Source organism: Neopsephotus bourkii, unplaced genomic scaffold, assembly GCF_033783945.1.
Source record: "Neopsephotus bourkii isolate Nb327-2 ecotype Australia unplaced genomic scaffold, CSIRO-AGI_Nbou_v1 NB_1825, whole genome shotgun sequence".
Lineage (NCBI taxonomy): Eukaryota > Metazoa > Chordata > Aves > Psittaciformes > Psittacidae > Neopsephotus > Neopsephotus bourkii.
The window spans coordinates 2,463,192-2,478,061 of NW_026902298.1; the positions used below are offsets into that span (position 1 = coordinate 2,463,192).

Genomic DNA, 14,870 nt, shown 5'->3' on the forward strand with positions numbered 1-14,870 from the left:
ATCATGGAAAACTTTACTGCTATGTGCCTGAATTCAGTTACTACTTCATTTGAAATTTGCTGACAAATGTTACATGAATATAACTGCAGTGACTGTTTATCCCTCAATAACACCTTTTTTTTTCCCCTATTGCATAACACTTTCCATGTCCTTCTGGAAAGCAAAGATGTGCCCTGCCAGAACCTATCACAGGACTGTTTAACATCAATATGGGCATATGGATCATTAGTTCTTTTACAGAGGAGGTTGGGGGAAATGTTAATCCTAAACCTGTAACAACTGTTAGAAATTGTAAAAGTAAATGCAGTTTCACACCACCACTAATGCTTGCTGTAAATGGATTCCTAAAAAAAAAAAAAAAAAAAAGAAGGCATTTTTTAGAATCATAGAATAGTTAGGGTGGCAAAGGACCTTAAGCTCATCCAGTTCCAAGCTCACACCTCACACTGAACCATGTCACCCAAGGCTCTGTCTAACCTGGCCTTGAACACCGCCAGGGATGGGGCATTCTAGGTATTCCTGCTCTGGCAGGGGGATTGGCCTAGATGATCTTTTGAGGTCCCTTCCAATCTCTAGCATACTGTGATACTGTGATTCACAACTTCCCTGAGCAACCCATTCCAGTGCCTCAGCACTCTTACAGTAAGGAACTTCCTCCTTATATCCAATCTAAACTTCCCCTGTTTAAGTTTTAACCCATCACCCCTTGTCCTATCACTACAGTCCCTAATGAAGAGTCCCTCCCCAACATCCCTATAAGGCCCCCTTCAGATACTGGAAGGCTGCTATGAGGTCTCCACACAGCCTTCTCTTTTCCAGGCTGAACAGCCCCAACTTTCTCAGCCTATCTTCATACAGGAAGTGCTCCAGTCCCCTGATCATCCTCGTGGCCTCCTCTGGATTTGTTCCAACAGTTCCATGTCCTTTTTATGTTGAGGACACCAGAACTGCACACAATACTCCAGGTGAGGTCTCACGAGAGCAGAGTAGAGGGGCAGGATCACCTCCTTTGACCTGCTGGTCACACTCCTTTTGATGCAGCCCAGGATACGGTTGGCTTTCTGGGCTGCAAGCTCACACTGAAGCCAGCTCATGTTCATTTTCTCATTGACCAGCACCCCCAAGTCCTTCTCTGAAGGGCTGCTCTGAATCCCTTCTCTGCCCAGCCTGTAGCTGTGTCTGGGATTGCTCCGACCCAGGTGTAGGACCTTGCACTTGGCATGGTTAAACTTCATGAGGTTGGCATCACCCCACCTCACAAGTGTGTTAAGGTCCCTCTGGATGGCATTCCTTCCCTCCAGCGTATCAACAGAACCACACAGCTTGGTGTCATCGGCAAACTTGCTGAGGGCGCACTCAATCCCACTGTCCATGTTAGCGACAAAGATGTTGAACAAGACCGATCCCAACACTGATCCCTGAGGGACACCACTCGTTACAGGTCTCCAGCCGGACATTGAGCCATTGACCACAACTCTTTGTGTGCAGCCATCCAGCCGGTTCTTTAGCAACCAAGTGGTCCACCTATTAGTTGTTGTCTCTCCAATTTAGAGACAAGAATGTTGTGTGGGACAGTGTCAAACGCTTTATGCAAGTCCAGGTAGATGATATCAACTGTTCTACCCCTGTCCATCAGTTCCGTAGCCCCATCATAGAAGGCCTCCAGGCTGGTCAGGCAGGATTTCTCCTTAGTGAAGCCTTGCTGGCTCTCACCAACCCATGGCAGGTGTTTGGAACTGGATGAGCTTTAAGGTCCCTTCCAAGCCATTGTATGACTTGAAATCTAAACTGCTAGAGAAGGGACTTGAACCTCTATCTTAGCAGAGCAGACACCTGTATCTTTTTCTTTCAGCTTCTGGGTTAAGTGGAGACACTGAAGTTTTCCCCGATGTACATGGTTTTCAAAAGTGTAATGAAGCAAAAGTGTTTCAGGTTTGAATGCTGCATCTTGTGGAGAAACTGTTCCCCTAAGGAAAAAAAAATAAGCTATCAATAGGTTTTTAAATCTTTAGCTCAAGCACTTTACTGCATTCATTTCTTCCGGCCTTAGGTGAAAGAGGAATTGATCATAAGCAAATGCACCCTCTTGAGTAGGATTATTTTAATTGTAGACACTGTCCTATATTCTAGCAATAGTGATGAGCCACAAGTGTTCCCTTATGCCAGTGGAACATCAGTCACCAGCGTGTTACCTCTTCAGCTTGAAAGGTACTACATGTGCTAAATAGGTGATTGTGTTCTATTGAACTCCATGTGGCCATAATTTCCTAAGTATAATTAGTCATCTATTTCAAGAAATGTTTTTATATTTAAAAAATAAACTGCTTTGCTGTGTGGTTTGGCTTCAGTTATAAATTTACTGGTTAGGGAAACTTGACCTGATGCATGCTTGGCTTGTAGTTTGGATCCACTGATAAGTATTTAAATGCTAATAGTGGTTTTTGATGTTGATCCTCTTAAGAAAAAAGGGAAGTATTAAGGCAAGTGAGAGCTTCCTGACAACTTTGATAACTTCTCCTGGTAAACTGAACTTCTAACTATACGTATTTTAGAGTAGATTTAATTTATTCTGACTGTTCTGGAACAGCAGGATATTAACAATTACTTGTGAGTTTCATGTGTGATTCTGTATGTATTTCTTTTATCACAGTGTTTTCTTTGTCTGGGCATTGAGTTTATCTGAATTAAAACTTCATGTACTACCTGAAAAGTGTTTTGTCTGTTCAGAATGACCTTTAATCTTTGTCAGTACCTTGTTGTAGAGTGAAGATACTTAAACAGTGTCCAAAGGTAATGATACGAAGTGAGCTATTTGCCCGTTTTAGTAGGGTTGTACTTTAGTAGCGTTCATAATCAAAGAACCATTCATATACAGGATTTGTTGGGCCTAGCTTTGTACATGTGCGTTTGTGGAAGATCACAGAATAAACTGGAGACTCCTCTTGAACCTGGAGCTAAGCTTGTGTGTATTCTGATACATAAGCTCAGGCTGTGACCATGTGGTTTGTTTGATTAATCATCCATAGTGTCTTTAGTATGTTGATTTTACGTTGGCATGGGAGAAAGCAAGCATTTGTTTCCTGTGGTGAAGGTATACATGCCTGTCTTTAATCATGCATTATACTTCTGGCGTGTGTGAGTTTTTGAAGTTAGAATACACACTAAGGTGAATTTTGCCCCTTTTGGAGAGTTCAGTTGACCATTTCCATATTGACTCTTGCACTAAGTTGCAGTTCTGTATCTGTGACTCCAATTTCTGTGGCTGTGGGTGGACTTTCAGCCACAGGCTTGATTCCTGTGAGAAGCTGTTTGGGGAGACAGTGAGTTTTTACAACAATAATATCTCTAGCAGGGATCAAAAGCAAACATGCCATCCAGGCAGAGGCTGGCTGCAGCGTGAAAACTGGCTCCTTTGAATAGGAGCGGTAGTAAAGTGCTCCGCTCTTCTTTTCGAGCTCTGTAATACCTTTTAAAAAGGAATTAATTGGGCTAATTCTTACAATGCAAACTGCCTGAGTGTTTGGCAGGACTTGTGACTTAGTTTCTAGCTGTAGTTAGTCTGAGTATCACATGTGAGCGGCTTCCCAGGATTGCAGTGCTTTTTTCTTAGTCATTTCCCAGCCAACTTCATGAAAACTGCAGCATCCACATATGAGGGAAGATGAAAGTGCCCTTATTCTGAAGATGTTTTGGTCCTGTGTTAGACCAAACTTAGCCAGTCTGGAAGAACTATCTATTGCCATGGTTTACCTTAACGTTTTTCATCAGCACTGGGGTAATGAGCTCCTTCATTGCAACTGCTACTTGGAGATGCTGTTTGGTAGGTCCTTCCTTCTACCATAGCTTCCCAACTTAGGAAGGCATTGTGTAGTCTAGAATAACTTCTATTCCCAAGTGATTTCCACCTAAGTATTTAATCCCCCTTATTTTGCAGCAGTTGGTCCTGGGCAAGCTCAACTGCTGAGTCTTGCAGCAGAACAGTCTTATGGTTTTAGCTGTTTTAGCAAACATGAATATGGATTCAGTGAGTAAGCAAGTGCTTGTTTTAAAATAGCTGCAGTAAAAGGGTGGTAGAAAATTGAAGTGGTCAGTTTGAGGTGTCTGTACTGCTTATATTTGTTTTTCTTAGCTGTGCTGTTCTAGTAAGTAACTTGTGATGTGACATATACAGGTTTAGCATAAACTTAAGTAGTGCTTGACCAGCCACTGTCACAGCAAGATGGCAATCTTTGTGTTTCACTGAACTGACTTTTGACAAAGGCACATAGGGACAAGACAAGGGGGAATGGATTTGAACTGACAGAGGGAGGATTGAGATGAGCTCTTAGGCGGAAGTTCTTCCCTGTGAGTGGAAGGTGTTGAGGTGCTGGCACAGGGTGCCCAGAGAAGCTGTGGCTGCCCCATGCCTGGCAGTGTCTGCCCTCTCTCTGCCTTTAATCTTATGCTCTGCCGATGGAACAAACCCACCTCTTTCAGCCACTTGTGCCCTGTCTGTTCTGTGCTTATGGCCATTCTCTGGTCTGTCTCTGCCTCCATGGATATGACTCTGCATTCCTGGCTGTCTGAGTTTCCCTTAAACAACCTTCCCAGACAGCTGCAAGCTTAACTTAAGATTCTCAGCAGTGAACTGCTGCCTTTGAAACAAAGATCAACATTTATTATTTAATATCTGTGTGCACTGTATCTTATGTTGTGGAAGTTTTAGCAACTTTGAGATGGTTTCTGCTTCCCGGGAGAGTGACCTTCCTTTCTGTAGTATTGATGGGGGTTAGTGTTCAATCCTAATTCAATTCCTCCTTCTCTCCTATGAAAAGAAGATCAAAGATGAAACAGTCATCACGCTTAATTCACCAAAGGTTATGCTTTGTTGTTTGCTTGCTTTTTCTTTGCTTCTTTTCTGTTCTTTTCTAAGGTTAAAGCTATTCCCCTCAGTGCTGTGCCCTTTGGTTATATACCTGCCTGTGGTATATATAGCTCACACCATAGCTGGTAACTAGCAGTCTTGAGATTTGTTGCTTTGGGCACTTAGGTTTCAAAACATGTAGCTACTATTTTCATAGGTGGGTGTGAGACAAGTTGTGTAAAGTGTAGGATGTGAAAATAATGATATATTCATTCCTTTCCCTTAATGAAGGGTGTCTGTGGGAATAGGGTAAATAAGCAGGAACGCTGAATATGACAGTATTCCTGAACAGGCAGTGTGGGCTGCAGGGTGCTGTCTGCTGGGTTTGTGCTATGGTTAGCACAAAAATTGCTGATGTAATTTGGGTTTAACTGTGCAAATATTTCTTTACCTAATTAACATCACTCATGCAAATACACCCAAAGAACCTTTAGGTAGATGTAACACTTCTGAAATGTATATGATGTAGGCATTTTGGGCTGTTAAGACATAGCAGGTTATTAAGTATCTGTGATACTCAGCCTGTGTTTTTATAGAGAAAGAAACTTCATGTTTTTGCTAAACTTAGTTTGTAGTAACTGTGGTATCACAGTTACTCCCTTCCAGTCAGGGCCAGACTTGCCTGCGTGCTTCAGTTCTTGCCTGAGTTCTCTCCCAGCTGGCTATTAGTTCTCCTTCCTAACGTGCCTGCCCTCTCTCCCCCTGCCCCCCAAGGTCATTCATATGCTTTTCACATAAGCACTCGTCACTCCTATGAGGGATGATTTTCTGCTGGGTTACAGAGCCTGTTTTCTTTTACGCACTGCAACAGATACCAAAACATCATTTGCAAGTCCAGTGGCGTTTCAGAAGACATTTATTCCAGCACCAAATACCACCCAGAATGGAGATTTTTAACCGATTTTTAGATAGTGGCTTTTTAAGGGGCACCTCTGTCACTGTTGACTTGTTGGCAAATGTTGCATTTAATAGAAGTTCTCACTTTCCGATATGCACTTGCACCTCTTATGCCCACATATATGACTTGACATCCCATGATGCATATACCTTTGTACTGAATGTGTTCCTGCTGGATAGCCTGGCACAAAACTGCTTGTGTTGTTACTTAGGTGGGAAGACCTGAAGATCAGGATGCTGCAGGGCTTGGTTTTAATGATCCAGTTCGGAGCAGATCTCTTGCTGAGTAATATCCTTGCATTGTCTTAACAGCCCCAAATCATCATCCAATAATAGATAACCCTGACTTAAAAATGAGGTCATGAATGCCTGTAGTCATCACAGTTTTGCTTGTAGATAAAGGAACGTCTAATCTCGCCATCTCATTACATTTTGAATGTAGAAATCATTTCCTGCTTTGCTTCCTTTAATACTTTAACTTGTAAGAGCAGCCCTTTCAGTCCTGACCATGCTAGTTCTGAGTTTGTGGTAGCCACACTTCCCTGCTTCTCAGGCTGAAGGAGGATCCTGTCTTTCACAAGTCCTCTGTGATGAGTGGTTGTTCGTTCAGATATAAAACTGTCTTCAAAGGTTAAAGATTAAATGGATGTTTCTACTTAGTCTTAGTAACTTGAATAAGCCCTGTGCCATAGACAGACACAGGGATTAGTCAAGTCTTGATCTTTACTGAGCTGTGACCTTTGGCAGTTTGAGTGAAAATTACTGTTTTATTTTTGGGGTGGTAACAGTAGTAAAATGTCATCAGTACTGTGTTGCTTTAAGTTAAGCTTTGTATTAAATGCTGGCAAGCTGTGTTACATCACATCCAGATGTTAATGTAGTTGTTTGTGTTGTATTTGTCACTGCAGCATCGTGATCTTAAGTCATAGCTTCCTTCATTAGCATTTGGCAATAAGTTACTGCATTATTATATATTATTATACTAGTTGTATTGTAAGTGGGGCTAACTGTGATTATACAGTTGTAACAGTAGTAAAGCTAGAATAAAGACAGGCACAGTAACTTTTTAACAGCTGTTAGAAGAGTCACTGGATCTTGTCTACTGGAATTCCAGGTTGGACAAGAATTGGATAGCTTTGTTTTAGCTAATCTTTTCAGTTAATAACCCACTTACAACTAAACTCATCTGCTAAGCTTCTGGCATAGTAGCTAGAGGCTTCTTTTTTCACTTAACATTTCCTTTTAAAGGTGTTGATAGCATTGTATCAAGACTAAGCAATGTTTGAATCTTCTATTACTCACATTGAACCAATGGCTAGCAGGGTTTACAGGTCCATTAAAAGGCCAGAAATTAGAGGTCACAGTTAATTCTAGTCATAATCTTCTAGTAAAACTCAATGAAATGGCAGCGTGTAAGAATGACTTGTTATTTAATGCTTTAGATGTTTGAAAGCTGGGAGTTGTTAGTCAGAGATAGTGTAAGTCATTATGGTATTTCTATTCCAGCGCCTTCTAAGGCAACTGCTAAAGCAATTCAGTACCTGGAATCTTGTCAGCGAGCAGGCTTGAGTGTGTTTCAAGCTTCTGATAGCCCAGTACCATGGTGATTTTCAAGTAATTATCTTGCTAGAAAGCCCCTCAGCTTTCATAGGAAATATCACTATATAAAACGAATGTACTGGTATTTTTGTATGTTACTGATGTTCCTTCACAGAACTCATAATAACAAAAATTCTTGTATTGCAGATTTAATCCAGTGCACAAATGAGATGAATGTGAACATCCCCCAGTTGGCAGACAGTTTGTTTGAAAGAACTACCAACAGTAGCTGGGTAGTGGTCTTCAAATCTCTCATCACAACCCATCATCTAATGGTGTATGGAAATGAGGTAAGACCAAAAATGATATGTCTGGGAACAGTTATGGCACTTCATTTCTATAAATGTCAGCTAAATGCTTCCCACTAATGGTCTTTGTAAGAAAACCTTTAGTTTTGCTTCTTTATGCCTTAACCCTGCATGAACACAAGTCTCATTATATGTTAGCTATTGAGTTTGTTTCTACTTTAAATATAGTTTATAAGTTTAGAATCGGTGTCCTGAATGCTGGAGGTACCTTTTTTTTTTCCTGTGGTGTTACTTTAATAATGAAAGAACCCCCAAACCCAACAGAAATTAGCTTGGAATGGAATTCTGGAAGCTGAAGATGTGGAAGCTTTTTCAGGTTCATGCTCCAGCTAATCCAGATAGTATTTTTTCCCTGCTAACTCGATTCTGAACTGGTTTCTGTTATCACCCCTTAGCCCTTTGCAGTGAAGATGAATGTGTGCCTCTGAGCTGGCTTCGACTTTGAACACCAAAATAGCATCAAATACTGTAGAACAATTAAATAAAACCCCAGTTTACACAAAAAGGAATGAGCTTGGTTTGTTCCACAACTGGAATTCCTCTGGGGGCTTATTTTTTCAAATGGAAGATGCAGCAGCTTGGAAGTTTCTGCATTTAAAAAGAAACCCTAAAATTTTACTTTTTAAGGCTTCCTTAGAAAGTGTTTCTAAACCTTCTTTTTTACTGCAAGCAGTCAATATAAGGTAAGAATCATAGAATAGTTAGGGTTGGAAAGGACCTTAAGATCATCAAGTTCCAACCCCCTGCCATGGGCAGGGACACCTCACACTAAACCATCTCACCTGAGGCTCTGTCCAACCTGGCCTTGAGCACCACCGGGGATGGAGCATTCACAGCTTCCCTGGCCACCCATTCCTGTGCCTCACCACCCTAACAGTAAAGATATAAATATTAGAATTAAGAGGGATAGCTTTACAAAATTACAAGTAGGATTTTGTAGAAAGAACCCAGAGTGTTCATTTCAGGCTACTGTATTCTTATAGGTTGTTGACTTGCTTCCTCTGGCTGACTGCCTTGTGGTGGGGTTATATATAATGGTTTCTCTTGCAGCTTAGCTGCAGAGTATGCCTTGTTGAAAATCTATTCTTTGAAGCTAAGTAAGCCACAAGAGGGCAAACTTCTCATGTTGACTTTAAGCATTGTCGCTGGGATAATTGACACTTCCCAAAATAGTCCATATGCTTTTGGTGTACTTGCATTATGAGTCATATACATTTTTAATCTGATGCCAATATAATTCATAGTAATTAAAGGTATTTCATGAGTCCACTGTCTGAAATACTTTGTATTTTAAGAATAAAACTGCCAAATTTTTGCTTCCTAAATGTTATAGAGGTAGTGAGGGTTAGATTGGCGCTCAAGATGAAACTTTTCACACATAGAAATAGTTCTTGATCATTGAACATGGAAACTGAGTGCTTATAGAATCGTTTAGGTTGGAAAAGATTTGAGTCTAATTTTTAACGCAACACTTCCAAGTCTACCGGTAAACCATGTTCCCAAACTCCACATCTGCACGACTTTTCAGTACCCCCAGGGATGGTGACTCAAGCCTTTCCCTGGGCAGCCTGTTCCAATGCTTGAAATGATGAAAATGTCTACAAGTTCTTAGTGAATCTGTAAATCCCTTTGCAAAATCCTGAAAAGCATTTGGTTCTGCAGTTTTTGCTGAATTCTGTTACAGCGGAGCACTGAAGTGCCTTTACACTTCTCCAGTCTTTTTCCAACATAACCTGTGTATTTATGCCAACAAAAATAATTCAGTGGTATATGTTACACTAATCAGAACTATTTTTTTCTCTGTCAAAATGTTATTGCAAGTGAATGTTTGGTTTATTTTTATAACAGCTCTCTATACAATGGTTCATATGACAGAGCTATTTCTCCTACTAAATTAAGATGTGGTGCCAGTGATCTGAAATGTCTTTACAAGATGAAAATCACGTTACGAAACCTAATTCAGAATTAGGTGTAACTAGTAAGATGTACTAACTGTGATACTGTGTTAATGCTTTGTATGGATTCTTAGGTTTATTTAACATTTGATTTATAAGCAAACTAACATTTATATCACCTTTTTTCGTATTTAAGCTAAGTGCCATTACACATGCATGCTGAGCATTACCCAGCAGCCGAGGCTAATTGGTAAAATGAAATCAACTGTTACAAACTTGAAGTCAGTGAAATAACTGTGAGCATGTAAAATGAGAATGTATTCAGGGGGATTTGGTCAGAAGTTTCCAGTTCTGTATTCTGGCTTCAAATAAACAAAGTCTCTGAGTCAGAAGCCTTTGTGCAATATCTCCTTCACTTTGCCATAGGTTTTTACATAGAAAATTATAAGTAGCTTCTTTTGAAAGTTCACCTGAGTTTGTTGTAATAGCTTCCAGATTTGACATCAATCTTGCAGCATTAAAGCTGAATTTCATAAGCTGCTTAAAAAGAGTTCTGAATACTGTTACCTCGGTTGCAGCTCATGGGTAACGTAGTAAAAGCATTCCAATTTTTCCTTTCATCCAGCGTTTTATCCAGTATCTGGCGTCCAGAAACACGTTATTTAATCTGAGCAATTTCCTAGACAAGAGTGGATTGCAAGGTAAGGTGACTTCTTCATTACAAGTTGGTAGAGCCTGGGGGACAGTCAATGCAACTCGGTGACTCTAATGGGTCCTGTCATTTCAGAAGTAATTTTTCTGTCTCTTTTACCCCCAACAGCATTTCTTAATTTCAGTGCTGTTGTGGCATGGCAGAAGCTGTCTGCTGGAGGAATTGGTTGTATCTTTCAGGGAAGGCTTTGCCTGTAATTGCTTCTGACTCTTTTAGCTAAACAGATCTGACTGTTCCTCTTATTTCTGAAGAGATTTCTCCATTTAAAGAGGTATATTTTGACTGGTAGCTTCCATTTCAACAAATGCATCATATGTACATTGGATACAGCGTCAGTGAGACAAGAACTGTGTCTAAATGAAGAAATTAACTTTTTGGGAATTTGTTCACAGGCCATTCCATCCATCTTTGAGGCTAATTCTGTGGGCAAATAAGTGTTTTTCTGGTTCATATTTTCCAGGTGAAATACCCTTCCAAACTCTTAGCTGCATTTCTGTGCAGTTCTGATCAGATGTAGAATTACAGAATGGTTTGGACTGGAAGGGACCTTAAAGCCCATCCAGTTCCAGCCCACTGTGATGGGCAGGGACACCTTCCACTAGAGCAACTTGCTCCAAGCCCTGTCCAACCTGGCCTTGAGCACTGCCAGGGATGGGGCAGCCACAGCTTCTCTGGGCACCCTGTGCCAGCACCTCAGCACCCTCGCAGGGGAGGATGTTGCTTTTGTCTTTGTTGAGGTGGTTTCTTACCTTCTGCATTACTTTTCCTATGGCTACCTCTCATTTTTGCCACAAAACAGGCACACAGGGTGGTGGCCTGGGACAAATCTTTCTCAGTAATAACAAGGGTCTACCAATGGCTTCATTTTAGTGAGTCTTATTTTCCAAGGTCTCAGTATAATTTACAAACAGATTTCATTTCTTGGTCTTTATCCTTAGACTGACAGATATCAAAACATTTCCTATTGCCACTGTCTTAACATTGAAGAATTCTTGTCATGTCTTAATATTTCCTTCAATGCCTTTTCTTTATTTCTGTTCAGTTCCAAATGAGAGAATGTTGTGCAGCTGATGTGAACATTTTCATGAATGCATGTAGAATCATAGAGTAGTTAAGGTTGGAAAGGACCTTAAGATCATCCAGTTCCAACCCCCCTGCCATGGGCAGGGACACCTCACACTAAACCATGTCACCCAAGGCTCTGTCCAATTTATTTGATAGCAATTTCTGTCATACTATGAGAGAACTTGCATAAGAATATTTTGTTTTGCTTTTGGAAGTAATTTCTTTGGAAGTGTAAACTTATACGTTGGTCAGGTCTTCTAGATACTTCCGTATTGTCTGACATGGTAAATACAATGGTGTACACTGTTTTTCATAACAGACTATATTATTGCCTGCTTTTGTATAGCTAATGAAGCTGGTTTGAGTTAACGTCTTGCACTTTTAGACTGAGGCTCTTGTTCTTTAATTGATAGGGTAAGTAATAAGCTTCTGGAACTTGTTTTTTAGGTTATAACATGTCAACGTTTATCAGACGGTATAGCAGGTATCTGAATGAAAAGGCAGTTTCCTATAGACAAGTGGCTTTTGACTTCACGAAAGTAAAAAGAGGGTAAGAGCTGTGTTTTGTTTTACTTATTTTGAATTACAGGGCATAAGGCAAAACCTCAGAGTGGAAAATACCGCAGTTGGCTCCAGCTTAGTAGAGCAGTAACGTCTGCTTTTCACAGTTGAATGTCTCCCATGACACAAAAAGGCTCCATTGCTCAGTTATGTATATTGCAAAAATAATCTTACTTCAGTTGTTGGGATTTGGCTTCTTTAGACATTAACGGTTTATATAAAGAAATGAAAAATGGCATGCATCAAACCAAGGAGAAGTTTAGATAAATCTTTCACAGGGCATCACAAAGTTACTTTGTCTTGCATGTAGTATAGTGAACTGTGCAATTTACTTGTGTTTCCTGCTCTGGAATGTTTAAATGTTGTGATTTAATCCCAGCCTGCAAGTAAGTGCTATGCAGCAGCTCACTCGCTCTCCCTCCAGCCCCTTAATGGGATGGGGAATAGAATCAGGAAAAAGTCAAACCTGCAGGTTGAGATAAGGACAGTTTAATAATTGAAATAAAATAAAATATAATTTTTAAAAGGAAAAAGAGGAATTAAATGCAAGAAACACAAGTGATGCGCAGTACAATTGCTCACCACCCGCTGACGGCCGATACAAAGCTGGACCCGAGCAGTGATCTAGCCCTTCCAGGTGACTCCCTCCAGTTTCTATACTGGGCATGACATGCTGTGGTATGGAATACCCTTTTGGCTAGTTTGGGTCATGTGTCCTGTCTCTGCTCCCTCCGGGCTGCTTGTGCCCCTCCTCAATGGCAGAACATGAGCCTGAAAAGTCCTTGATCAGGGTAAGTGCTGCTGAGCAGCAGCTAAAACACTGGTGTGTTACCAGCATTATTCCTAGACTAAGTCCAAAACCCGGCACGGTACCAGCTACTGGGAAAGAAATTAAGTCTGTGTATCCCAGCTGAAACCACAACATGAGTGTTCTGTGAAACACCTTGAAGTCCTTCCTTGTGTTTCTCTGTTCGTGTCCCAAAACATCCATATAAAGTCCCCAACCTTTGTAAATGTAGTGCAGTTCATACTTTGTGCATAGGAATTAAAATTTTCCCTGGAAGGTGAGCTCCTTGAAGAGGAATTAGTTGAGACTAGGTACCTCTTTACATATAATACAGTGCAAAACACCAGTAGTTGAGGTAATTGCATGTTACAGTGAGTGATAGAACTAACTTGGAGTTAGTTCATCGGAAGGCTGGAGAGCTTGTGATGGTTAAAAGTCTTTCCACCTTTTTCCATTATCTCTGTATACAGTGCTTTTTAAAGTTTAAAACCCTAATTTTAGTTTTACATTTGGGCATTCTTTATCATCTTTACACAGGTTAATTTATATGGAAGCTAAAAACTTTATTCTTAACCCACAAAAATCTTAACTTTGAACTGTTAAATTATCCAAGTGCAGTAGTTGGCTGTCCAGTGATACCTTGCATTTGGAATTGGCTGCAGAACAGTGTCCAAATCCCTTATGCCTCCTTGCTAATAGTATAGAGTCCCTTTAGTTTTGAAGTATGATGGTAAAATAAAAGGGGAATCCTTGCACTCCTTTTGTTCCATCTGCCATTAGAGATGGTTGGAATCCCAGCCACACAAACCACTCAGTGTTTTCCATGTATGTGATGTGTGTGTGGTCAGGTGGCTGCAGATACGGTATTGATTGTTACACAGTTGTTTTACAATCAGGTGTTTCAGGCCTTATGAGGTGAATTATTTAGCCCACAGCATGTGCCTGGAGATCCTTCTGCAAGCCAGCAAGAATCACTTGTGGTGGCAACAGTCTGCCTTTTCCACACCTCTGTTTTCCTCAAGGGTTCTGCACCCGTGCTCTGCCACATTGAGCTTAACTGCAGTTGCTGTTTGCTATTAGGATGGAGTATACAGCACAAGTAGAAGATTGGAAGCAGTGTGCTCCTCACTGCTTTCCAGCCTGGAGAGCAGCCGCAGCCTTTCTGTGCAGATGCACTGCAAGACGTGCACTTGCAGGAAACATTTGGTTTGCTGTGTGCATGCTGATGAACTAACTGCAAGGCAGGCTGATTTGCCTTACAGAGAGCAGTTGTTTCTTGTCACTGAGGTGATTTAATCTCTTCCTCAGTTGTTGCTTTCCTTGGGGTATTTTTGGTATTCATTTGATGAGTTGTTTCAAATATGCAGCCAATCTTAGTCTATTAAATCTGAACAATTCATAAAACAACCAAATACTCCTAATCAGCCTTAAAAGGAAGTGTTGTGTAGTCTATAAACTTTCTGTCCTTGAAAAACTTTGCCACGTTTCTCTAGTCTTTCTGAGTGCTTTTAGTTGCAAAGAAAATCATTCAAACTGACACAAAATAACCATCAGATGATTGGAAAAAGCATAGGTAAAAATGAGCTTCAGAAATAACCTTCAGAGAATTGTTTTATGTTTACCTGATGCATCATATCTCTGCTTTCTATATATATATTTCTGAGCACTATCAGTTTAATTTCCTCTGAATAAAAACTCATCTTGGATTAATATTTTGGCCAAACAAGTTGTTGCTTTCGTACACTATGGTTATTACAGTTGTGTTGGCTAGACAGCATTCCTGAACACAGGAATGCCTGCTTTGAATGGCAATGATTTAAATGTTCTCTGATGACCTATTTTATTTTCTACATTGTTTCTCAGTAACAATTGACTTCAAAATTCAGGTGAAGAATGTTCTTTTGTTTTGTCCAACAGGGCTGATGGGGTGATGAGAACGATGAGCACAGAAAAACTCCTAAAAACTGTACCAATTATACAAAATCAAATGGATGCACTTCTCGACTTCAATGTAAGTTTAGCAATATATGCACATGCCTAATGTATACTACTGGCTTTGTACAAACCTGCACAAGCTTGTAAAATAGGTCAAGATTAAAGGTTTTGAACATGCTTCCATGTTATCTGCACAGCTTAAAGAGCA

At 40.5% G+C, this 14,870-nt stretch overlaps 1 protein-coding gene across 9 annotated transcripts in view; it reads left to right on the plus strand.

Annotated features, from left to right (window-relative positions):
* The window catches only part of PICALM (phosphatidylinositol binding clathrin assembly protein), a 74,940-nt gene that overhangs the window by 22,567 nt on the left and 37,503 nt on the right, over positions 1-14,870 (plus strand). For all 9 annotated transcript variants that reach the window (XM_061343380.1, XM_061343378.1, XM_061343386.1 and 6 more), the window contains exons 2-5: positions 7,547-7,689; positions 10,228-10,303; positions 11,827-11,929; positions 14,645-14,738. In XM_061343380.1, the coding sequence (XP_061199364.1) occupies positions 7,547-7,689; positions 10,228-10,303; positions 11,827-11,929; positions 14,645-14,738 (416 nt within the window). The remainder of the gene's footprint in view (positions 1-7,546; positions 7,690-10,227; positions 10,304-11,826; positions 11,930-14,644; positions 14,739-14,870) is intronic.